The sequence below is a fragment of the Zootoca vivipara genome, chromosome 5 (genome assembly GCF_965207765.1).
Source record: "Zootoca vivipara chromosome 5, rZooViv2.hap1.1, whole genome shotgun sequence".
NCBI lineage: Eukaryota > Metazoa > Chordata > Lepidosauria > Squamata > Lacertidae > Zootoca > Zootoca vivipara.
The window spans coordinates 51625796-51651815 of record NC_142588.1 but is presented as its reverse complement, the minus strand read 5'-3'; the positions used below and the strand labels follow the sequence as shown (position 1 = coordinate 51651815).

Below are 26020 nucleotides of genomic sequence, written 5' to 3'. Positions count from 1 at the left end.
TCACTTGGGAAAGTGGAGATTGCACAAGGAATAGGCTCACTTTGCAGAGCTACTAGAGAAAACTTTTTTTCTTGGTTCACTCTTCAGACATGAGTCCTATGTGGTTGATGCTAGTTGCAATTATTCAAAGCTACAGCAAACAACTTGGTTTGCAGGAAACACCTAGGGAATCACATCTTTCCTTAGGATATTATGGAAAGATGAGAACTTTGTTCACACATTTCCCACATCTTCACTGAATATGGAGGCTCAGGAAGATGATCATGCTTTTGGCCCTGCCCAAACCTCCACATGTTCAGTGGATTCTCTGAGCAGAGCCAGTGTTTGCAGAAGTTAAAGTACATACAGTAAGCTAGGCATATGTGATTCAGGACTCGGTTTTCTGAAATGTATTCAGCTGCATGGAAAGAGCCTGGCCCCATCCAACTTGTTCGCTTAAAGTACTGTATTTTTGAATGTCTTTGGCTGAATATACAGGTGTATGGAGCATAAACAGTGAGCGCCATGACATTCTCCCAGTCAATCTTTTAATCTGAATGTGTGGAGCCCCCTAGAGATACAGCTTGCACAAGTTCCTTTACGCAGAGTTTCCTGACAAAGCAGCTGGAAAGGGAGATATGCCACACACATTTGAACTATGGGGATTGTAAGTCCCCAAACAGCACAACCAGTTCTGTAAGGCTGCAATCCTATTCCCGCCTATCCGAGAAGAAGCCAAAAGTGAGTCAACAATGAATCATTGTGAAATTTGGACCCTTAACCTCTTTAGCCAAGTTTAGAACAAGAGGAAATCTTTAATCTATAGCATTCTTCACTTGATAACCTTTAGTGAGTGGCAAATCTTTGTTTTAAAAGTAGCATCCTTCTGAAATGTTTTGCTTTGTGGCAGTCTTCCATTCTCTTTCATCTAGTCTGCAGATGTAAGCAAATGTTAGTAATGTGAGCTACAGATATCTCTCTTATCCTCTGGATATAAATAAATAGATCAGGAAACAAAGTTAGTCCCTAACAGAAGCTTTCTTGAATCCTGAAAAGGTGATTTAGTTTTTTCCCCAAATAGGGATTAGAGGTGACAACCTTTTTCTATTTTATTGTGCAATATGGAAGTCCTTTGGGAAGCAAAAAGAAATAAAGGCTTATTTCCATGGTATGCCGAGCTTTTGTCACAGCAGCCCCAGAGTTGATAGAGGTGATAATTCCTATTGAACTAAGTTTTTGCTGAAGTGAGGCTTTGAGATTCTCAAAGCTGATTTTTTAGTGCCAAGCTGAAATGCTGCTAGCCTGATCTTACACTCTGAAGCAACGGCAGGTCTCCACAGATAAAACTGCTTGTGTGCTACGATTCCTGTTGAACACAAAAAGTACATAATCTGGCACTGGGAAATAAAATCCAGCTTCCTGCAAATTTCAGCTATCAAAAAACAAAAAAGAGGAATGTGTCTGAAAATATATGCATGAAAGCTGATCATTCTAATTTAATGGATAGTTCTTCTTATCGCTTGAAAGACCGTGTGAGCAAGGAGTTGCTGAATAAGATAAGAGGTGGAGCTTAGTCACCCACATAGCTCCTTGCTTCTCGCCATGACTATGAAAACTGGAATAAATTATGCAAAATAGGAAATATTGCAGAATAGATCATGCAAAATAAGACATTATGTAAATTTTCCCTTTCTGTGAAATTTATACCAGCCATAGAATAATGCTTTCCTTGTTGCAGAATTTTGGCGCACACGATAAAAATCGGTGACCGTGGAGTATTGTACAGACCATTGCAACCATTTAGAGTTAGCTGAAGGGGTCACCTTGACCCTTGTCACTGTGTCTGCCCAATGACAGTGGTGAATTCCTAGGTAGAATGCTTTCCCTTTTCTGCTATCACCAGTATAAATAATTAGCTGATCTAAGAACAAGCTAGTTTTTTAGTTTCTTAAATTTATTACTTCCCAGAACATAAACAGAGTAAAAGCATCCGATCATTGCTGCTGCCCAAATGCCCAGGAAAAGAAAAGTGTATTTGTCTGGCATCAAAATGATGACAGAGTTGGTGCTATGTGGACCTCTCAGGGAAGAGCATTCCATAGATGGAAGCTACTACTCTATGGAGCTCCTTTGGAGCTGGTGCACGGAGTAGTTTGTCAGATGACAATCTCAGGGTCCATGCAGGTTTGCATGAGGAGATGTGATGTAGTGAAGAATATCCTTGTATGAGCCAAGAGATGTCAGTGTCAAGCGTGCTACCACAAAGGGCTTGCCAAAGGAACTAAGTTTGGAATAAAACATTTTAGTGTACAGTATATAAGGCCTTCTATATAGTTGATTGTCATATGTGATATTGGCACTATTATCATTTCAGATGCAGAGTTCAACATTTGAGTGTGGAATATGAAAATCATTCACTGGGCAAAATGTTTAAACCAGGAGTGGGGTGCATCTTGAGGGCCACATTACCTCACAGAGAACCTTCTGGTGGTCACATGCATGTGGGGATTACACGAGGAAATTGTGCAGGCATGTGTGGGAATGACTGAGATCTGGTGCTGGCAAGCCACACCGATCTGCGAGTGTGTGGGCATTAGTGCGGCAAGCCGGCTAATGTCAGAATGGGAAACACGTGAAGAAGGACAGGTCAGAGGCTCAGGTCAGCAGGGCAACAGGTCACAACAGAGCTAGAAGGATCAAGGAGGATATGGATGGAACTGGATGAATCAGGACAAACCAGATGGGTCAAGCCAAGGAGGGTAACACAATGGGAACTAGGAGGGGGTGTTTACAGAGTGACATGTGCTTGGAGCATGGACAGAGGGCATGACAAAACAACACGTGGGCTATGGAGGATGTCTTAGGGAGTGACCGGTTGTGACGTTACAGGAAACATCACCTTGTATGGGACTGCACTGCTGTAATTGGCTAGAAGTTACACTGTCGTTGTAATGATTAACTGTCATCCTGAGCTTTCAATAAAAGGAAGCGCTCGAGCTCTGCTCTTGGTCGCCTTCCCATTGAGTTCAACCTGCCTCGAGTCGTGCCGTCTTTGCCCCAGACAACACATGCAGATGGTGGGCAGGGCCAGAGACAAAGGTGGGCATTAAAATGGATGTGACTCTTACCTTGTACAGTTCTAGCCACGCAAAAGCCATAGGGTTGAATGATGGATTCCAACTAGACAATGGTACATGCAGTGGTACCTCGGTTTAAGAACAGCCCTGTTTACAAACTATTCGGTTTACGAACTCTGCAAAACCGGAAGTAGTGTCCCGGTTTGCGAACTTTACCTCGGTCTACGAATGGAAGCCGAACGGTAGAAGGGCCCTACAAAAGGAGGCCTCATTAGGGAAAGCGCGCCTCAGTTTAAGAACGGTTTCGGTTTAAGAACAGACTTCCGGAACGGATTAAGTTCATAAACCAAGGTACCACTGTGGGGACAATTCTTACATGTAATGTAACTATATACGGGCAATTCTTATCACATGATAATAATCTCAGGTTAGTATCAGATATGTAGTTAAGCCTATTTCCACCTTTATCTTGTCTTTTCTTTCTTTTTATATAGATAATGCTCTTGAGTGATCCTGAGATTGAAAGTAGCATACTGATCAGTAACGACGAAGGCGCCACCTATCAAAAATATCGGCTCAGCTTCTACATCCAGAGCCTGCTGTTCCATCCTAAGCAAGAGGACTGGATTCTAGCATACAGCCTTGACCAAAAGGTACATTGCTTTATCTTTGCCTTGTTTCAGTTGCAATGCTACACTAGTACTACAGTACATGCACTAGAAGCAGTAAGCCTTAGGCGCAAGTGCTCTCTCTTCTCTGGTATGTTAGGAAGCATTTATATTGTGAATTGGAGTTCGGCAACATCTCATCAGCCCCAGCTAGCATGAACAATGGCTAGCCATTGTAGTCCAGGAATATCTGGAAAGCCACAGGTTCCAACCACTGTTTAAAATACAGTTTGTTGAAACAAGCCAGGATCAAACCTAACCTATGGTTTGATCCTGGCTATCAAATCATGGTTTAGAGTTTTCCCGGATCAGATCAAACAACAAACTCTGGTTAGTTTAAAAACAGGGAGTGAAAGCTTCTGATCACTTCCTTTTGGCACATTGGAAGCTGAGAGGGAAGAAGGAAGCAGTGCCTGAACTTTAGGCCGCTGTTACTCATTCATTGTATACATACTATCTGGTGAATAAATGTCTGGAGAATCCGTACTGTCTAGTGACGGCAATTCATGCACAGAAAGTTTTTCTTTTTGTGGATCATCTGTATCAGGTACTCAACAGGTTGCTACAAAGGAGAAAGAAGATTGCATCCAGCAATGGGGCAAAGCCTTAAAAAAATACTTGGTTAACACATTCACATTCAAATGCACCAGCTTATTCTGAATGGCTGAACATGCATTCACCAAACTTTATTTTTTATAATAATTTTTATTCATTTTTCATTAATAATAATCCAATATAAACCACATTAAAAGATAAAGGGGCCCCTGACCATTAGGTCCAGTCGTGTCCGACTCTGGGGTTGCAGCGCTCATCTCGCTCTATAGGCTGAGGGAGCCGGCATTTGTCCACAGACAGCTTCCAGGTCATGTGGCCAGCATGACAAAGCTGCTTCTGGCGAACCAGAGCAGCGCACGGAAACGCCGTTTACCTTCCCTATTTATCTACTTGCACTTTGATGTGCTTTCGAACTGCTAGGTGGGCAAGAGCTGGGACCGAGCAACGGGAGCTCATCCCGTTGCAGGGATTCGAAACGCCGACCTTCTGATCAGCAAGCCCTAGACTCTGTGGTTTAACCCACAGCGCCACCTGGGTCCTAACACAATACTAAATCATAATACAATTTTTAAAAGCCAATTATTCCATTTCAAATTAAACGTTTTTGGGTGACTTCCCATGTTCTGGACTTGGGGAGATGCTGTTGTTGTTCCTTTTCCTGCTTCCATTCTTATTTAATCCAAATAATACTGTTCCAATGTTATTCCTTTATGCATTCACTGAACTTTAAATGGTGCTCCCAGTTCCTTGTGCAGGGTATTCACCTGCAACCCCCCCCTTTTTTGCCTCACACTATTTCTAAACATAGGAATTTAAACTACTCTTTGTGGCAGTAGTCAAGGGCACTCATGGAGTCATGGTATACTGAAAGGAAAATTGCAAAGGGGTCAGGTACATCTGTGCTATCTGTCTTATTTTGAGCTATGTAGAACTCTTCCATGTTTTAATTCTCATTGAACACAGCTGCCATCCCTGTTTGTTGTAGCACTGTTAATCCTGTCAGGTGCAAATTGTAGGGAAACTGCAGTCCCTTATTATGCCTCAATCTTTAGAGAAAACGTCAATAGGATTCCAGAAACTTAGAAGCCCTGTTTAAGCATTACTCACATTTAAGAAGAAAAATAAGAAGGGGTGGCACTGTAGTTTTAGTTCCGCCTTACTATCACATCTCTCCCCCGCCACCAGCAGCCACATGTTGCACATGATTGGGTGAGCCAAAAGACAGCTTATCAGCGGCAGTGCCGATTGCTGTGGGAGAGCTGGGGTGTGTGTAGAGGGTTTTTCCCCTTTCTGCGTGGTTGGCTGACTCTGACATTATAGGATTTCCTGCTGAAATCCAAAAAAATGAATTGGCCACTGATGGCCTTTCTGAGAGGCGGGGCTCTGGGGACAGACTGGGTGAAGCTCAGGGCTGTCTCTAGGCCCGGGTCCGGAGGCGCGCGGGCCTGGGGCTGCCTCCGCCATGCACAGGGGCGTCGCAACAGGGGGCGGGCAGCGCCCCCTGGCCCAGGCCGGCCCTATGGCCAGGCTGGGTGGTGCAGGGCGCCTGCCCGCCGTGCTGGGAAACGGGGCGGGGGGGCACCGGAGGGATCCATCGCACCACAGCGCCAGGGCGCCAGGCATGCTGAAGACGGCCCTGGTGAAGCTTGTCATAACTCACATCCTCCTTCACATCATTAATCTGGCACGACTCTTCTGTGTGGCTTTCTGCTCACATGGCCATAGGCAACATGTAGTTTCTGGGGGCTGAGGGCAGAAGGCATTTTACCATTGGGGAGGGTCTAAAAGTAGCCCTGCTCTGTGTTCTACATGTACTGTACAGTGGTACTTCGGTTTATGAACACAATTGGTTCCGGAAGTCTGTTCATAAACTGAAGCGTTCATAAACTGAAGTGAACTTTCCCATTGAAAGTAATGGAAAGTGGATTAATTTGTTCCAGACGGTCCGCGGAGTACTTAAACTGAAGTGTTCATAAACTGAAGCGAACTTTCCCATTAAAAGTAATGGAAAGTGAATTGATCTGTTCCAGATGGGTCTGCGGCGTTCGTAAACCGAGGTTTTCATAAACCGAGGTTCCACTGTATATGCTGAGCAATGCATGAATAGGGCTAAACTGTCTGAAGAAAATAATGTTATCCCATAGACACTGTAATGTTGACAGCAGACATTTTTCATGAAAGATCATCTAAAAGGATCTCTGTTAGGAACAAACACATTACAGTAGTTGTCCTTTTGGTGATGGGGTTATGCAGTACTGTTGCAGGATATGGATGAGAGGGTAACTGCAAAGCAATAGTCTTGAAATCACGATAGATTCAAAAGAAGTGCTCACCATGTACTGCCTGAAATTTTTCTAGATGGATGTTATTGATTTGATGGCAATTGTCGGTTGTTGCTTTTGCAGAAACCATGCTTCCTCTGTTTGTTGCCTTTTCTTCCACCTAAAAGCTGGATTCTGATCTAACCCCTGCTGCAGTCTCTCTTCTCCCACTCAATTTAACGAAGGGGCACATACTGTGAAGTGCTTTCAAATGCGGCAGGAGCTGGGATATACCTTTTAGTACTCTGCAAAGCATCATGTATATGGATGATGGTGTTCAATGGATGGGTGAATAAAACAACATGGAGCACCAGTTTATAATTTTACAAGATATGTTGTTTAGTCGTTTAGTCGTGTCTGACTCTTCGTGACCCCATGGACCATAGCACGCCAGGCACTCCTGTCTTGCACCGCCTCCCGCAGTTTGGTCAGACTCATGTTGGTAGCATGTTGGTAGCATGTTGGTAGCAAGATATAGTCACACCCATTTTCAATCTTTTTAGAACACTGAATTATTTGTAAACATCGAAATTAGGAAGTTCTCCCAACCTTGTCAATGCATGCTTGAATTCAAAAGCCTTGATGTGTCTCTCATTTAGACCAGGCCAGATCTCTCAGGGAAAATCCAGCATATCTTCTCTCTTCTGCAATGCCCCTTGCTTTAAAGGGCCCATCCTAAGTTCTTCTAGCCAGGGCTGGACCATTGAGCTCAGAGAAGCAATGAATTGTGATCAGGCATACTCTTTCCCAAAGCTGAGTTAGTATAGAAGCATATATGCCTCAGGTTTCCTACTTTTTCGTGAGTACATGCATATCCCCAAGGAATATAAAGACTGGGGGGAGAAGTGGGGCAGACAATGGGTGCCAACTATTATTATTTTTACCTTTTACCTTTACCTGTGGACCATTTGCTATAGGAGATGGTCTTGCAATCTGACAAAAATGGTCCCTAGACTTTTGAAGCAACAAGTACAAAACTGCTTTCACATGGAGGTTTGTTTTGGGATATTGGATATGCTCATTACAAGTATGATGATGATGATGATGATGATAATAATAATAATAATAATAATAATAATAATAATAATATTATTATTTATACCCTGCCCATCTGGCTGGTTTTCCCCAGCCACTCTGGGCAGCTTCCAACAAAAAATGAAATAAAATAATTTATTAAACATTAAAAGCCTCCCTAAACAGGGCTGCCTTCAGATGTTTGGAATTGTGAGCTTTGTGAGGGACACAGAGGGGTGAGCACATTGTAACGTTTTCCTCAGTGAAGTTCTACCTCAGATCTTGGAATGACTGTTGGAGCATGCACAAGAAGCAGGGGAAGTTCTTTGGCTCAGCAGTTCTATTTGTGAAGCATCCCGGCTTTCCCTTGGAGAGTAAATTCATTAGTGGCCCATTGAACATTGTCTCCTGTGCTGCAATATACTATAGTCCCCAGGTCTTTTACTGCCTGACCTCAGTAATTTAATGCACTTTAAAGTGTTCTATTATATACTGCACCAGTAACCACAGATAATAACTTGAATATAGCCTTTACCTTGTTAACAGAAGGCATCAGGTTCACATTGCTAGTTCTTTGATGATGCCACGGTGACATTTGCAGATGCAAAGCCACTGTAAATGTAGAGTTCTTTACTGTGCCAGGCAGTCATTGTATGAAAGGACTTAGCCAAATGTCAGTCCTTTTTGCAAGCTCAGATGTTCGGTGTATCCAGGAATTTCGCAGTATGAATTGAAAGACCCAATATATCTGTTTGATGTTGCTGAATGGTTTGATGTTACTTTTAAGATAGAAATTATATATCTATATCTATATCTATATCACTATATCTATATCTATATTTGGACAAAGACCACAGTAATAAAGAAACAAATGATCAGCTGCTGGGTATATGATGTGTCTGTCAGGAAACTCAGTGGTAATCCAGGCTAGGGGGTTGGTTTGGGTTAGAATACCCAAATTCTATAACTCCCCACCCCCAAATTGTGAGATTGAATGTTCCAAATTCTGCACTGATTTTTTTGTGTGAAAGGAGCAAATTTATGTACATTCATTTCCTTTAAGAACATAAGATGAGCCTGCTGAGCCAAGCCAATGGGCCATGTCCTCCAACATCCTGCCTCACTGTGGCCAGCCAGATGTCTTTGGGAAGCCTGCAAGCTGGACATGAGCAAAGCAGCTTTCTGCAAGTCTGAGCGACTGGTATTCAGAGGCATAATGTTAAAGTTGGGGTGGGTGGGTTGAGAATGAAGAATATTTTTTTGGTGACTGGATGCTGGCGTGAAGACCTCAAGACCTTCCCCTTGTGGTCTCTTCTCCCCATTCCACAAGTCTTGAGGCACCACTCCACTCCTCTATACTGCTGAGTATGTGCTCAATCACATGGTCTCCTTTTTAAATTCAAAGGGTTATCTGGCAGGGGAGATAAAGGAGGCTGGCATGTGGGGCAGCTATGTTCATATTCTCAGCAGAACCCATTACCTTGGGACATGCCATGGCTTTAGTGAGGAGGCTCAGAGATTTGATGTTGGCAGTGGAATTCAGCTTTGGTTCAGAAATTCATAGAACTGATAGAATCGTAGAGTTGGGAGGAACCATGAGGGTCATCTAGTCTAGCCCCCTGCAATGCAATACTTTTTTGCCCAATATGGGGCTCAAAGCCACAACCCTGAGATTAAGAGGCTCATGCTCTACCGACTGCGCTATCACTTTCTAATAAATTACTTATTACTAAAACACCTGCCACAATGTTGCTAATCAAGTTGTGAAATGCAAGAGCTTGGCAATCAAAGGCCTCATCTTCCACTAAGTATATTCATCATCAAGATTCTTCATTAATCTATATATCCCCACCTATGAGTTGTTGAATTAGATGTTTCAGGTAGTATGGCAGTGTGCCATCTCAGCACACCTGGTAGTCAATCTCCATCCCAGCAAGGTCTTCCCAGTAATCATAGTGCTGTAATTTGAAAGTCTAATTCCAGGTATGGAGTCATCATGACTTCCGAGACTGTATAATGTCTGCATGTGTTTAAAAGAATGACAAGAAAATGGGTTGTATGGTGGGGAGCAGAGGGAGGGAGGGCAAGGCAAGTTACATAAACATGAAAGTTAGAAGCAGGCCTCCCAGAATTCCCAAATCTTTTCACAGTGAGATTTAAACCCCGTCTTAACATTATACGCACTGCTACTTAAACTCTAGATCATGGACAGTAGCAAATCCAGCCCCTGATAGAATCCAACAAACTAATAGCTACCTTAACAGCTTACATAATTTCCACCTACTTCTTTTCAATAAATATTTTATGTCTATAAATATGGAGCTCTCCTTAGATGGGCTCAGAATAAGCTGAGCAATTTCTCACAACGTTTGGGTGAATGCTCATCTCAGCAGTGCAACTTGAAACAGGTCCTGTCATATCACCACTGATGAGGCACGGACAGATCCAGTAACTGCCCCAACCTTCCCACTCACCCATGAGCTTACCACTGGAGTCGCAGTGCCAGTGCCAGTGTCAGGCAGAAAGAAATATTCTTCCCTCCCACAGTTAGAGTCAAAGTTGGAGCCACAGTGTCAGGACTGTGCTGTGAGCAGCAGTCTCTGAGATGAGCCAAGAATTAGACAAGACAGTGATGAGGGCCAAAGAGCAAACCAGGAGGCAGGACTGAGGAGTAACTAATGATACAGGCCTGTCCTCATGAGGAATTTGTTTTCAATCAAGACTGGACTGGAAGAAGAAGAGGAAGCACTTTATATCGCTTCCTACCCAGAAGGTTCCAATTAGCAGCCTGGGTGGGCAGAGTCAGTTCAGGGTTCAGTAGCTGAGAAGCTTCCACCTGCAGTTCAATGGGGCAGTTATACCCAGATCCAGCATTTCCTGGCACATAGTTAGTTGTTGTTGCTATTATTATTATTATTATTATTATTATTATTATTATTATTATTGCCTCCTTGAGATCTTATGATGAAGGGCTGTATATAAATCTAATAAATAACATAAAATATATGAATGGGCTGGTGTGTAGGCAGAATCGTTGGGAGACAGAAGGTTGAGATTCCATGGACAACGGACAGGAGTTGAGCTGTCAGACTCGAATTAAAAGAGCAGCATGAGTTTCGTATTCTAAGCCAAAGGATTATGAAACTCAACAACAGTTTTGCATTTCTTCTGAATTGCCTCTGCTGGAGGTTAAGGACCTGATGAAGAATCTATCCGCACTTCTCATCCCACAGGTGTCCATTGCAAATTCTATTCTAGAATGTGCATTATGGTTAGATAAGACATTTTTATGCACCTCATGCCTGTGTGACAACCGGCAATTATGTAAACCTTTGTTACATTTAAATGCAGCCTAGCACTTGGAAAGTGTTTCCTGTTTTCAAAACGGTAATAGTCTGCATGAACTTCAGCAGTGCCGCGTCTCGCTTCTTTTCTGTACACATCACTAGAATGTTCAGGTTTAAACTACAGGTATTTTACCTTGTTATGTGCTGAAATAAAATGCAGTGGCTATCTTTTATTCCCTTGCACTGAGCAAGTATGAAAGGAGGAGTCTAACTTTGGGGGATAAAAAAAGATGTTGACCCATATATGTTGATCATAATAAGCCAAAGTACAAGCCTTCTGGAATATGGCTTGCAGGAAAATTGCGGTAATAGCAGGCAAAACCTTATTATTTGGTCTTCGATCCCCCTCAATGTGAATAGCACCCAGAATCAATGACAGGAATGAAGTCAGTGAGCTCACAGTTCAGCATCATGGCAGCAAAAATCGTATTGGTGCAACACAGGAAGCAGACAAAGTCAGCTCCAGTCAGCTCCAAATTTGACATGAGTCAACAGTGTGATGCAGCAGCTAAAAAAGCCAATGCAATTCTGGGCTGCATCAATAGGAGTATAGCATCTAGATCAAGGGAACTAATAGTACCACTGTATTCTGCTCTGGTCAGACCTCACCTGGAATACTGTGTCCAGTTCTGGGCACCGCAGTTCAAGAAGGATACTGACAAGCTGGAACGTGTCCAGAGGAGGGCAACCAAAATGGTCAAAGGCCTGGAAACGATGCCTTATGAGGAACGGCTTAGGGAGCTGGGTATGTTTAGCCTGGAGAAGAGAAGGTTAAGGGGTGATATGATAGCCATGTTCAAATATATAAAAGGATGTCATATAGAAGAGGGTGAAATGTTGTTTTCTGCTGCTCCAGAGAAGCAGACACGGAGCAATGGATTCAAGCTACAGGAAAGAAGATTCCACCTAAACATTAGGAAGAACTTCCTGACAGTAAGAGCTGTTCCAACAGTGGAATTTGCTGCCACCAAGGAGTGTGGTGGAGTCTCCTTCTTTGGAGGTCTTTAAGCGGAGGCTTGACAGCCATCTGTCAGGAATGCTTTGATGGTGTTTCCTGCTTGGCAGGGGGTTGGACTGGATGGCCCTTGTGGTCTCTTCCAACGCTATGATTCTATGATTCTATTTTTCTGCCTGAGTTGAAGAGCAGGATGGTTCACACCACACCACACTCCCTGCCTAATTTCATACATATAAAAGCCAAAAGCCAAACATACTGGCATTGAATCTTAGACTATACCTGCACCTTACATTTAAAGCAGTATCACACTGTTTTAACAGACATGCCTCCCCCAAATAATCCTGGGAATTTGTAGTTTATTGTGAGTGCAGAGAGTTATGCAGGCTGGCTCAGGCTGCATGGCTTACCTGCAAGTGTCCGCTGTCCACCATTCACCATCTGTAACCTGAGGCAACCGCCTCACTCTACCTAATGGTACGGCTGGCCCTGGAAGCTGAGTGATACTCCATGAAACTATTGGTCCATTTAGTTCAGTATTGTCTAAGCTGATTGACTAACCACAACTTTTCGTGGTTTTAGACAGGATTCTTCCCCCCCTCTTCCTGGATATGTCAGGGATTCAACCTGGGATTGCATACAAAACATGTGCTCTACAGCCCTTCCCTCAAATGTACATCCAACAGGATTTGAACCCAGGACCTTTCAGAATCTAAGTAAAAAAATCACACCCATAGAGAGGCAAAACACAATGAAAAAACACCTCAAACTCCCATTGAAATTCAGTGCTTTTGAAAATATAGAATATTGCTATCATGGGGAAAAGACAACCAATCAGCTTTAAGTTTCATATGGCCCTGCAAATGTCTCACACTTTTTTGGGGGTACTTGAGCCTCGTTTGTATGCTGCTCAGAGCTTACAGGAGAAACGATAGATAAAACTCTCAAATGTAGATCAATGTGCATTGATTGATTTAAGCAAATGGAAGTGATATGAGGAAGAATGACTTTCGGCATGAGAGTAATATGAACAGCAAAAAATGTAATATATTTAATATGATATAGTTCAATTGGCTTATTGTATTTATTTACTGACCTGGTTTGTAATGTAAATGTTTAAAAAGTAGAGTGAAATAAAGAAAGTGGCTCTCTATATTCTTCCTCCTCCTCCAGTATTCTTATACAGTATCCCCAACAACAGAATCCCTCACCTTCTCTCTTATATCTCCCACTGCTCAGACACATGTGGTCTCCAGTGAACAGCTAAGACTTCAAAGCATAGTACTTAATAAATCCCACAGCAATTTAAGTAATCAGAAATGGTAGAGGAAATACAGTGGAATAATCAGTTAATAGTACAGCAGCAAAAAAATTGCAACACAATAATCAACTAACAACAGAAAACACAATCACACAATAGTGTACCTCACCATTCAGTTTTCCCTTCTGCGGTAGCAGCAGCAATATTGGGGTGTCTGTGTGATGGTTTATGGTATTTGAGAGAAAGGGTAGGATATAAGTGGAATTACACACACACACACACACACACACACACACACACACGTACGTGGGTGTCTGGGCTACTGCGTCCTTCTTGTGTCCCCTTCAGCCATAGGGCAGCTGAGAAGGTATGGAGGACTCCCTGGTCCTGAATGGGATAACTATGCCCCTGAAGGATCAGGTGCGCAGCCTGGGAGTCATTTTGGACTCACAGCTGTCCATGGAGGTGCAGGTCAATTCTGTGTCCAGGGAAGCTGTTTACCAGCTCCATCTGGTACGCAGGCTGAGCCCCTACCTGCCGGTGGACTGTCTTGCCAGAGTGGTGCATGCTCTAGTTATCTCCTGCTTGGACTACTGCAATGCGCTCTATGTGGGGCTACCTTTGAAGGTGATCCAGAAACTACAACTAATCCAGAATATGACTGGTGATTGGGAGCAGGCGCCGAGACCACATAACATTGGTCTTGAAAGACCTACATTGGCTCCCAGTACGTTTCCGAGCACAATTCAAAGTGTTGGTGCTGACATTTAAAGCCCTAAACGGCCTTGGTCCTATATACCTGAAGGAGCGTCTCCACCTCCATTGTTCAGCCCAGACACTGAGATCCAGTGCCAAGGGCCTTCTGGCGGTTTCCTCACTGCGAGAAGCAAAGCTACAGGGAACCAGGCAGAGGGCCTTCTTGGTAGTGGTGCCTGCCCTGTGGAATGGCCTCCCACCAGATGTCAAAGAGAAAAAGAACTTTTAGAAGACATCTGAAGGCAGCCCTGTGCAGGGGAGCTTTTAATGTTTAACAGACTATTGTATTTTAATATTTTGTTGGAAGCCTGGCAGAGTGGCTGGGGAAACCCAGCCAGATGGGCAGGGTATAAATAAATTATTATTATTATTATTATTATTATTATTATTATTATTATTATTATTATTATTTATGATGGCCTTCACCTCCCAAATCTGTGCCCGGGCCAATGCCCCCCCCCCCCGCTACACCACTGCATTATTGTGCATAATTCTATCTTGTGTGGCACTACCTTGGGATCCTATGGGATGGAGGGCAATATAGAAATTGAAGTAACAAATGAATAAATAACTAGCCTGTAAAATGCAGTTATGTGAATCATTACTGAGAGTGTAAGTAGCCAATGGTTGGTTATACATCAAAGATCGAATGTACCATTGCAACAAAGATGATAATAAAATGAATTGGAAAGACAGTGAAATTCTAAATGACCTGTCAACATTAGGTGATGTCTGTGGCAGGGCAAAAAACAAAACAAAAACAAACAAACCTGGCAGTCAGCCTCTAAGGATCACTAGCTGCTTGCTCTTACCTATAAATGGTTTTGTGTCTACTTTACTGGCTACCATATCTTTCAATCTGGCAGGGTTTACCACAGCATGTTTAATAGGGCAGATATGCAAAAAATATTTGCTGTTGAAAAAAAGAAAATCCCAAGTTCAAGAGTATTTAACAGCAACTTGGGGAAGCAATTTCTTGAATATGGTAATCATGCAAGGAATCGGAATCACTTAGCTTCATTTACAAATCATGAATATGTAACAGTGCCTTTAAATGAAAGGATGGCTAAAACAGAAATAGTGTTTGCTCAATTCATTAAAGAGAAGACAATTTATCAGTGCTGTTTCCCCCACCCTTCCTTAAAGAGCAGCCGTATGCAAATACTAGAAAATCAAGACCCAGTGTTAATTCTTCAGCGTGATGAATATTTTTATAATCCTAATTAGCTCTAGTCATTTAGTCTCGCAATTTCCCCCAATCTAGCCAATTTGAAATGAAAATAGATGCCTTGATTACTAAACTCATTAGCAAAGGAGCACCCTTTCCCCCAACTGATTCCCTTTTAGTGCAGATACTGTCTGAATCAAGTGTGGGACACTTGTGTTGTCAACTGCTGTTAGTGGAATAAAGCCTTAATTGTTAGGACTAAAACATTTATATCACTGCACATTCCATTGGAATGCAATGCATCACTCATTGCATGTAAGAAAAACAACTTTTTAAATGTTTTAATTAAGTGGAGTTGCTATGCTAGGTCATTTTTATAAAGTCAAATGTCACAATTGTTTCCATTTGAAACATGGAGAGTATCAATGTTGCAAGGAGAAGTATGACTCTGCATTTATCATCCCGATTATGTTAATACTGGTAGTTTTAAAGGAAGATGAGGAATTTAATTATGCAGCAGCAACCCGCTTATTTTGAGAAGCGCCACAATGCATTCTGCCCTAGCAAAACACTGAACGCTGAATACATGATTTGCCTTTGCAAACAAAAGAAACTGAATGTGAAACCAGAATAAGACTAATGAATTCTTTTTCCTGGAACTAAATCTCAATATGTTTTCCTCAACCCCTTGAAATGGGCAAGTCTACCTAGAATAAAATCATTCTAGGTATATATAGTATCTCCACTTCCATCTATGCAAGCAGCACTTCTGTTTATTTTAGTTTCTGGTTATTTTGGTCATTTCAGCAAATACAGTTGCACTGTTATTATGGTTTTGATGTCGACTTCCTTTTGCCAGGGAAAAAAAAAAGGGAACAAGCCAACCGCCAGTCTATGCTACTTTTCTTTCCTTCGTCTGCAAAGCATGCAGTGTTTGCAGACAGGGTGGATAGAAGAGGCAAGGCAATAGATAGGAGGATGTTTCAGTTTACAGCACAATCCCTTCCAAACTGTGCATTTGGTATTTATTAGTCTCAAAAGAGAAATAGCTGGAAGTCCAATAAAAAATATTCAGGAAGGCTGTGTTAATCACATTTATCCATAATTTTGAGTGTCTAAATAATTTGATTCTGCTCGAAGAGCTGCACTAATTTGCCATTCCTCCCTTCTGGACTTCAAACGTGCAGTTTGATGCTGTTTCAAGTTTCTACCTTATACCGTATTTCCCTGATAAAAGCTTGAAGTGACTGCCTCAGGTGGTGGGATCCCATTGAGATCCACACGAGACATATGCCATCTCTTCACCTGCTGCCGAAGATGTGGCCTGGGTTCATGCCACATTTTCTGTGAGTTAGGCTGCTGACATTCTCCAGCTTCCATGGTGCCAAGAAGGATTCACGGTGACACAGCTGAAGTAGCTTTGCTGAATCCATTCCTGACCTGCACCCAAAGTGCTTCCATTTTGGAGCAGGAAGGCTCCTTGAAGAACAGCAGTGAGTGTCAGAAGCTGAGTGCAGTGCACAGGTTGTGGCATCCCATCAACTTTTCGTTTAATACATTACTGGCTATTGTTATTTTCGATCTTACCAATTGATTTAATGCATTCCAATCATTTTAACTCCACAGTTTAATTTTTTTTAATCTCTCTGTTCTATACACCACCATTATCTTTTGGAATGGTGTTGTAAATTATCTGAGTAAATAAATACATTTGCTCCCATTGGGCAGCCGGGCTGAATTTCAGGTTGAACAGTTAGAACAGAGCGGAAAGGAAGAATCCCCTGCAACTTTACTGTTTTGTCTATCTCCTGCTTAGGATCCCGCATTTCTTGACTTGACAACAGTACAGAATCCAAAATTTATCTTGTGACACTCTGACTTCTGTCACCTTCAGCATCTGCTCAGCTCAGCTGCTGACTCTGCTGGGCTTTGTCTTTCCTGCTGACTGTGGGCAGTTTGGGTAGCTCTTGCCCTTGCTCCAGGCACCAACCATTCTACGTCATGTGTGTGACACAGAAAATGACTTCCCCTGCATGCTGATTTCCTACACCAACCTGGGAAGCCTCTAGACTTCTGGAGGAAGCAGCTGCCCAGGCTCACGCCCATTGAAAACCGAGGTTTTTCTGTAGTAATACGTGGTTTTGTAGCTTTCCAGTGGTTGGTTGCCAAGGGGCCAGACACCAGGCCTGACTGGATTTATTTGAATGTCCAGAAGATGGCGATATTTGCCTTCAAAAGACATTCCACCTGTTGTTACTATGTGCTACCTGACTAGCCTCACCACAGGGACTCTCTTCCTCCCACCCCATGATTTCAACAGTGCATTTATTTTGCAAAGCCTTGAAGACAGATGTACTTCAGAAACAATTTTAGAAACCTTATTCGCTGTATATAGTTGAAATTCTAATTACGGCTGCAATCGCATGCCTATTTATGCACTCTTAAGCCTACATAGCATCCAGTACGTAGGGACAGGTTGACACTGCCATTTCTTTTTCTCTTCTACCCCTCTTTGTTTGTATTTCACTGAGCATCACACTTAATTTTGGAACTTGCTTTAATATAATGCCTACTGTTAAGCAGTTTTGATGGTAGAAGTGAAGGATGGTGTTGTCACCTTTAGCTGTGATATTGCCATTTGAGACAAAAAAAATAGTCTAAGGTAAGCAGCTATCCAGTGGAGCAGATGTGTTTTGGATCTACCAGAAAATCAAGAAAACCAATGAGGTATGCAGGAAACTTCACTGTGAACCAGTTTGGTCATTAGGCCACATCCACAGCTATCATAAATCAAGGCATTGTTAGGAAAGGAGCTAGAGAAGATGTTGTATCATCCCCCAAAACAAAACAAATGGCATGTTCTGATTGTAGCATCAAGTCTTCTATTATACAGCCAGCTTGCTAGGGGATATGCCGAGGCCCCGTTGAGCTAACCTGACTCGGCACACATCACTTATGCAGAAATAACAATCCCTCAAAATCTATGAAGCTAGCAACAGCAAAGGTCACGTCTGCAGAAGCCTCTCTCTCTTTTCTTCTTGTTAAATTTTTTAGGTATGGTCGCAGCTCGACCTTTGGAGGCTGCCAGATTCATAAAGGTGAAAGGAACCTCTTGGGCCATGTGGTCTAGTCTTGTGCCCAGCAAGAATCCTGGCACCAAAATCATCGCCAAGATAGTGACCATGCAGTTTCATAGAGCTTAAAGCCATGCTGTTCTTTATAGCAGTGAATTAGCATTGGAAATAGACACCATGTCTCCCAATTCAGCCTCATTGCTGAGGCTGGTGGTTTTTTTGGGTCTTTTTTGTCTTTTATCCTTTTCTCATGCATATAGATTGGCAGAATATGACCAAATTGGGATAATTCTCAGAGGCATAGTGGAAATTGATCAGGGGTAAGAAGGTGGAAAGGGGGGGATTTCTGGACTCTTGTGAGATCTTCGTTGTCCAAAGGCTTTTAAACACAAATTTGCACCATAGCTGCCAAGTTATCCCTTTTTTTAAGGGATTTTCCCTTATGCTGAATAGGCTTCCTCGCAAGAAAAGGGAAAACTTGGCAGCTATGATTTGCACTGACACATCAGGCAACAGGTATGTGGAGGCACTTGAAGAATGAGGGAATGGGGGAGTATTGGGTTGATATGTTGTTGCAGGCTAACACTATTAGACATGGCCAATCTCTGCTGTATTTTCTCCCCTGATAGTCCTTGATGTTGGAGGTGTACTTTCTGTTGAAGACATAATAGTCTTCATAATGTAGATCTAAATGTAGATTTAAAGTAAACATGGATTAAATGAATGGATGAAACAAACAAGGATAAACTTGCACCTCAAACTTATGATGTGATAGGGAAAAGCTTGAATTCCAGCCCACTCCCTGCTATCAACATGCAGGGAGATGTTTTTGTTCTGGTGTTTTTAAAGTTAGGGCAATATTCAGGAATTAGGTCCTTCACCTGAAATCTGAAGTGATACTGGATAATATTGAACTAACTTTTACTCAGTGTAAACTTTTTACTATTAAAATTATTGACCATGACAAACTTATGCCTATCAATTTTCATGGTGTACTTTGAGTAAAGGTTTATTGACTGCAACCCAATGTCTGCTCTACTGCCTCAGGAGTCCTTCTTCTCAGCCTGACATCATTTGGCTGCATGTGTAGACCAGGTCAAGCTGTGCATGAAACTGCTGCTTAGAATAAAGGCATAGAGGGAAAGGCATGGTGGGAAATAAAGGCAGGCTGGAAGTGCTTCCAATGGCTCCCAACATCCTCTTTGTATAATTGCAGGGGTTATTTGTGGAGAAATTCAAGATTTATTCATTGTGTGGGCCATAATCAGGGTTCTCTGGGTGAAAAAGCCACTAAAACAATTTTAAATTCCTCTCCCGGCATATAGAATAGACGTTGCTTTGGGTACCTAGGTCAGAAGCTGTGAAGAACTTTGTAGGTAAAAACCATTCCAAATTAAGCCCAGAAGTGGACTGGGAGCCAATGAAGGCAATAAAGTATTTGTGTCTTCTGCTCATAAAATGACAATATAAAAAGGATTCCTGGGGGAATCCCTGCAAATATGCTAGCCTTGCAATTGGTGACCCCCTCCCCCCCTTTCCTGGCAATAATTTTCCAGCACTGTAATAGTTACTGTTACAGCTGTCAAACCAAATTGTTCTGACTGACTCTGGCATTTGCAGAGTTACATTTTTCATTTTGTTCATTTGCAAAGTCTCTGTTTATTTGATTTTTGGCAAAGCTTGCCGGGGGGGGGGCAGTGATGGAAGGGAGACACCTGCTTCATGCACATACTGACAAGTCCTAATCTGCTGTATTAATCCTTTCCCTGGTCACAAAGAAATTCCTCACTGTGGTGCTCTGTAAAGAATCCCAAGATTTCCATATGCTGCAGTAATTAAGGTGTTTCCTGTTAGAATGCATTGTGACTCGCTTGCTGTATATTAGTGAGTTGGTATTTTATTTTCCCCTCATTGCAGAATAAAAGTAACTGTCACACATGCACTGCTGTTACGTGATAAATTATTATGATTTCCCCAGCTGATAACTTTCAACAAAATAAATATACCAAATTTGTACACTTTTAGCAGTATTCAGTGGTGCCTAGTGCCCATTAGGACTGGTAGGGCAGAAGGCAGGAAGACCAACAGCAGGGGGAGCCAGAGCCAACTAATTATAGTTTTGTCTCCCTCCTCCTTCCTGAGTTCTACAACCGCAACACTGAGAAGGAAGCTGACAGACAGTGTTACCCCCTGGACTGCTGGGGGCAGACTGAATGTGGGTCACTGCCTCATTTGTCCTAATGCACCAGCCTCCCCTGGGGGCACCAACCTCCAAAACTGGAGAGGTGGCAGTGCTGTTTCCTTTAGTATATGTGTATTCCCATGAAATACACTCCTCTACTTTACCATTTTTGGCCCTTGGAATGGTGTTCACAAGAGAGTGGTGAGATGGTGGGGAAGAGGAAACACATATCTGCTGCCAAGCCAACCGGACTAATGCTCCCTTGCTCCAATTCAGTAATGCAGAGTGGACTAGTTGAGGGAGAATATGGAGAGCCATGTGCCTTTATTGTAAGTAATACAGTGTGGGCCAACAACATACAAATGAACATAAGAAGAACCCTGCTGGATCTTTTCAAAGGCCTATCTAGCTAAACATCCTATTTCCACAATGCCCAACCAGATGCCACTAGGAAGCCCCAAAACAGGACATATAGGCCTTTCCCATTTGTGCTCCCCAGTCACTGGTACTCAGAAAGCATCTCTACCTCTGTGGTTTTATAAATTGTTGGAAGCCGTCCACAGTGGCTGGGGCAACCCAGTCAGATGGGTGGCATATAAATAATAACATCGTTGTTGTTGCTGCTGCCCACATAGCTTGAAGTTAAACTGTGCAGACAAATGTATAGCCTCCAAAACATCCTTCAAAAAGCTCCAGCAAAACTGACAATCAGCTGATAGATGAATCTAGCAGAGTGTTTTGCAATGGGCTTTTCAGGACCCTACAATCAGCTGGTTGCCAGCTTTGCAGGTGCCACCAATCAGCTGACTGGTGGCACTTGTAGGCCCCTTTCAGTTGAACCAGATATTGCCCTGCCCTTAATTGCAGAGTGGGTGGGCATGGCTTGGTCAAAATGGTCTTGCGGGCCAAATGGCGAGACCTGGTGGGTCTTATAAAGCCCACGGAACAGAGGCTTCCCACCCCAGTTTGGGAAGAAGCAAGGTGTTTAGGCTTCCTAACTCTGGGTAATAGGTAAGCTTCGATTTTTTTGCACTTAGGCAAAACTGAAGAAGACTTACCATCCTCTGCAATGGCTAGCAAATGCACCTCAGAATTAGTCAGGCTTAAATGAAAAGAATGCATCAAACAACAGGGCACTTTGAAGGAAAACAAAATCTTTGTTTTAGAAGTATGGCTTCTCTTTCCTTTTCCGTTGATGCTAAAGAGATTTTATGATGTTTAAAAACTTTATGAGCAATTGGAGCAAGGCAAATGAAGGACAGTGTTTGAGTGACCCAAGGGGAATATTGGTCTTTCCTGTATTGGATGGAAGGAATGTATTTTTTGGCATGCTGGTTCACAACAGCTTTGCCCCCATCAAACCTGCTCAGAGAGTTGATGGAACTGATTAAAATCACCAGTGCCCCCTGTGGCAGACACGGCCATATGGTGTTTTTAACTGGGAAGGAAATAGTTGGGGAAGAGACAGAATCATGTGGAGAGGAAGATCAAATGCTTAGTTACTTGCTTAGCTGTTTCACTCCCTTCTCATGTGCTGATTAGACTGCAAGGAAAAATGAATTAAACATGCATTGACAGGGGATCTAAAAATCTTCATGTTGCTGATAATGATTGCTTTATACATCACAGAATCCACCTTTCAACTATAGAATCTAGGCAGTAAAATGAAGAAATGCTTGCATGTTAGTAGATAAAGGTTTTAAAATATGCAGATAGATTCCAATTGTGGCAAATCCGACGCCTGTGGGAAAGTTATGGGCAGGGAATGAAAGCAACACTGTATGTGTCCAGCTAATGTGCTTGTACGTATATTATGATGTAGCAAACGTGAAACCATCACTGTACCCAGAAAATTAAGTTGTAGATGAGACTAAGAGGGTTTTTATAAGACTTAGTGGAAATAATCCCCTAACTTCACAGCCTTGTTTGCAGATCATGAAGCTCTGCCCTTGCTTTAGCTGATATTTCAGGAGTGTCATAGGAAAATGGACAAAATCCACCTGTTGGCAAAAAGAAGGGGAAATGAACTTTTCTGTATTTCTAAGCCTAGAAAACCAGCTCTCCAGCTAGCACAGCCAATAATCAGGGATGGTAGAAGTTGCAGTCCATTTCTGAAGGGCCACAAGTTCTCTACCGCAGGGACTTTGGAGACACAGCCCCATCTTCCAGCACATCCCTGTCTTCCAGCCTTCTGCTGAGGCTTTTCTTCACAGCTTCAGAGGAAAGTAGAAAAACACCACCACATTGCCTAGGTAACCAAGAAACCCTCACTGTCTTTCCAAATGACACAGAAGAGGCAAATACAGAAGTCACCTGGTTGCCTAGGCAACAGGGGGCATTCCCTGTCTCCTGGTGCTGTAAGGATGTCAGAAGGGCTTCTTGCAGCATGGTGGAGTTTCCCCACACTGCCTAAGCAAATGGGTAATGCAATGCTCTTGGACTTCTTCCCACACAACATAACTGTATTGTTGTGTATATGAAGGGGAGGGCAACATTTTTTCAGGGGAGTGGGGGCACCGTCCTCAGCCCACTGAGGAAGGTAAGCGCAATGATGGACAAGGAGGCATGGCTTCCAAGTATGCTTGCGAGCTCAGTTCAAAATGTTGGTGCTGACCTTTAAAGCCTTAAAAGGCTTTGACCCTGCATACCTGAAGGAGCATCTCTACCCCCATCATTCAGTCCAGACACTGAGATCTAGCTCTGAGGGCCTTCTGGAGGTTCCCTCATTGCGAGGATACAAGGAACCAGGCAGAGGGCCTTCTCAGTAGTTGCGCCTGCCCTGTGGAACGCCCTCCCATCAGATGTCCCAAGCACTGACAAAGGTCGCAATCACTGACATAATCAGTGACATGGAGCCCTGTTCAGATGAGCCTACATGAGAAAGAAACAGAGAAAGTATCTTCCTGCCAGACATCCTTGGTGGAACAGAAATAAACAACTATCTGGCTTTATAGAAGACATCTGAAGACAGCCCTGTACAGAGAAGTTTTTAATGTTTGATGTCTTAAAGGTAAAGGGACCCCTGACCATTAGGTCCAGTTGTGATCGACTCTGGGGTTGCGGCGCTCATCTCGCTTTATTGGCCGAGGGAGCCGGCGTACAGCTTCCGGGTCATGTGGCCAGCATGACAAAGCCGCTTCTGGCGAACCAGAGCAGCACACGGAAACGCTGTTTACCTTCCCGACCTATTTATCTACTTGCACTTCGGCATGCTTTCGAACTGCTAGGTTGGCAGGAGCTGGGACCGAGCAATGGGAGCTCACCCCGTGGCGGGGATTCGAACCGACCTTCTGATCGGCAAGCCCTAGGCTCTGTGGTTTAACCCACAGCGCCACCTGCGTCCCTCCGTTTGATGTCTTAAAGGTAAAGGGATCCCTGACCATTAGGTCCAGTCGTGACCGACTCTGGGGTTGCACGCTCATCTCGCATTATTGGCCGAGGGAGCCGGCGTACAGCTTCCAGGTCATGTGGCCAGCATTACAAAGCCACTTCTGGCAAACCAGAGCAGCACATGGAAACGCTGTTTACCTTCCCGCTGTAGCGGTTCCTATTTATTCTCTAGCGGTTCCTATTTATCTACTTGCATTTTGACATGCTTTTGAACTGCTAGGTTGGCAGGAGCTGGGACCAAGCAACAGGAGCTCACCCCGGGATTCGAACCGCCGACCTTCTGATCAGCAAGCCCTAGGCTCAGTGGTTTAACCCACAGCGCCACGTGGGTCATCCGTTTGATGTCTTACTGTGCTTTAATTTGTTGGAAGCCACCCAGAGTGGGTGGCATATAAATGTTGTTGCTGTTGTTGTTACTACTCCAGTTGCAAATGTGGTCACCACAAAACAAACCTGAGTTAATGAGGTCCTGACAACAACTTTAGATGGGAAAAGGCATATGAAGTGGGATTAGATGTCGAACAGAGAGTGGGTGATGCCTTCTAAGATTTCCTGAATGGCTCAGCCTAGCTTCTCACTCTTTCACTGGCTCTCACTCTGATGTTTGCTTGATGGGAGTTTCATTTTTGGAGGGACAGAATGTGGTTGTCAATGAAATACCATCCATATTAGGGAATTTAGTAAATACCTGGGAAGAATCTACTTTAAACATTTTTTGACCCACTGCCAATCTGGAACACAATCAGGTCTCACAGACCATAGTTATCAGCTTGAAACATGCACAGACATCTGGGCATGGGAAATTTGAAGTTAACAACTCATTTATCACTCATATAATTTGACTTCTCTCCAAATCCATGGTGGGTGATGAAAAACTAAGTTCACATGCCCCCAGTTTTGGCTGATCTTCTCTAGAAAACTAAGGCTGAGCAATTAGCTTGATATCACATAGTGGGATGTAAGCTTAAAGATATGGAGTTAATAATGCAGACAAGGAAAATAAAAAGTGACTCTTATTATCATCATTGTAAAACCAGGTGTAACAGCTTTGTTGGTAGTACAGCATGACAAACAAGAGACCAGTAGTAATTTGAAAATAAATCAAGCAAGCTTTGAAGATGCAGAGAGGACTTCTTTGGTATAAATATTTGCAATCTGGATCCATAGCTACATTTAAAAAGTAGCTCTGTACAATTTGGAAGCTTCTTTCATTTCTTATTCTTCTTTAAAATAGTGATGTTTCACCTACTCTGTATTTCTCACTCTGGAATAAGTGACTTGAGAATCACCAGTTTTGAAAAATACTATCCAAGGGATACAGGGGCAGATGGCATTTGTCACATTAGAACTACAGCTATCACGTCATAATCTAAACCCATGGAATTGCTGTTATTTTATTCAACTGTAGTACCTGCTTGGGGTGTGTGTGTGTGTGTGTGTGTGTGAGAGAGAGAGAGAGAGAGAGAATTTGCTCTTTGCCATTTCCAGCAGACTGATTCTTTAGACCAGGGGTTTCAAACTCAAATTCATCGGGGGCCGCATCAGCAGTTTGGTCACCCTCAAAGGGCCGGTTGTGTCTGTAGGACTATGTGTCCACTCTTTATTATCATAAATTATTGTCACTGCATTCAATTATTACTGCTTTTTGTAATAATGTAAGCTCATTCCTGCCCCCACGCGGATCACATTCCTGCGTCGTGGCGCGTGTGTGGGAGGGGATGTAAACGAGGGAAATTTGAACAAAAGGTGGGGATTGACGGCTTCCGGGGGGGGGGGCTCAACTAAACCTTCGGCAGGAAGGAGAAAGCCACTGCTGGGATTAAAAACCTGCAGATGGAAAGAGGGCTTCCCTCTCCCGCCCTGCGCACACCCAAACCCCGCTAGGCAGGATGCCACACGCTGCAACCCACCCCATGCTTTGGAGAGGGGCAGGAACATGCGGTGCAGCGCCAACTCCCTGCTTTGCTTTTGCATCCTCCCTCCTCAGCACCAGAGTCCCTTCCCCTCGCGCTGAGGGAGGGCAGCGGATTTCCTGAGGAGGAAGGCGTCGGCAGCCCCAGCGGGCGTGCATCTTCGCCTCAGAGCTGCTCTTCCCCCCACCCGCGCTGTTGTCGTCTTCGCCGCCGCCTCTCCCTACCGGGACTGCAGGCAGAGGAGGCTTGAAAACCTCCCCCCCCAAAAAAATTCCCCCCCCACCTACTCAAACTCCATCTGGAGCCCTACATCACGAGGGGCTGTGAGGAGGCGGCGGTGGCAGAGCGGGAAGAGCAGGA

At 43.5% G+C, this 26020-nt stretch overlaps 1 protein-coding gene across 1 annotated transcript in view; it reads left to right on the top strand.

The window, feature by feature from the left end:
• SORCS3 (sortilin related VPS10 domain containing receptor 3) overlaps positions 1-26020 on the top strand; it is a 415691-nt gene that overhangs the window by 216691 nt on the left and 172980 nt on the right. Inside the window, exon 4 of the mRNA XM_035133724.3 lies at positions 3551-3709. Within this exon, the coding sequence (XP_034989615.3) occupies positions 3551-3709 (159 nt within the window). The remainder of the gene's footprint in view (positions 1-3550; positions 3710-26020) is intronic.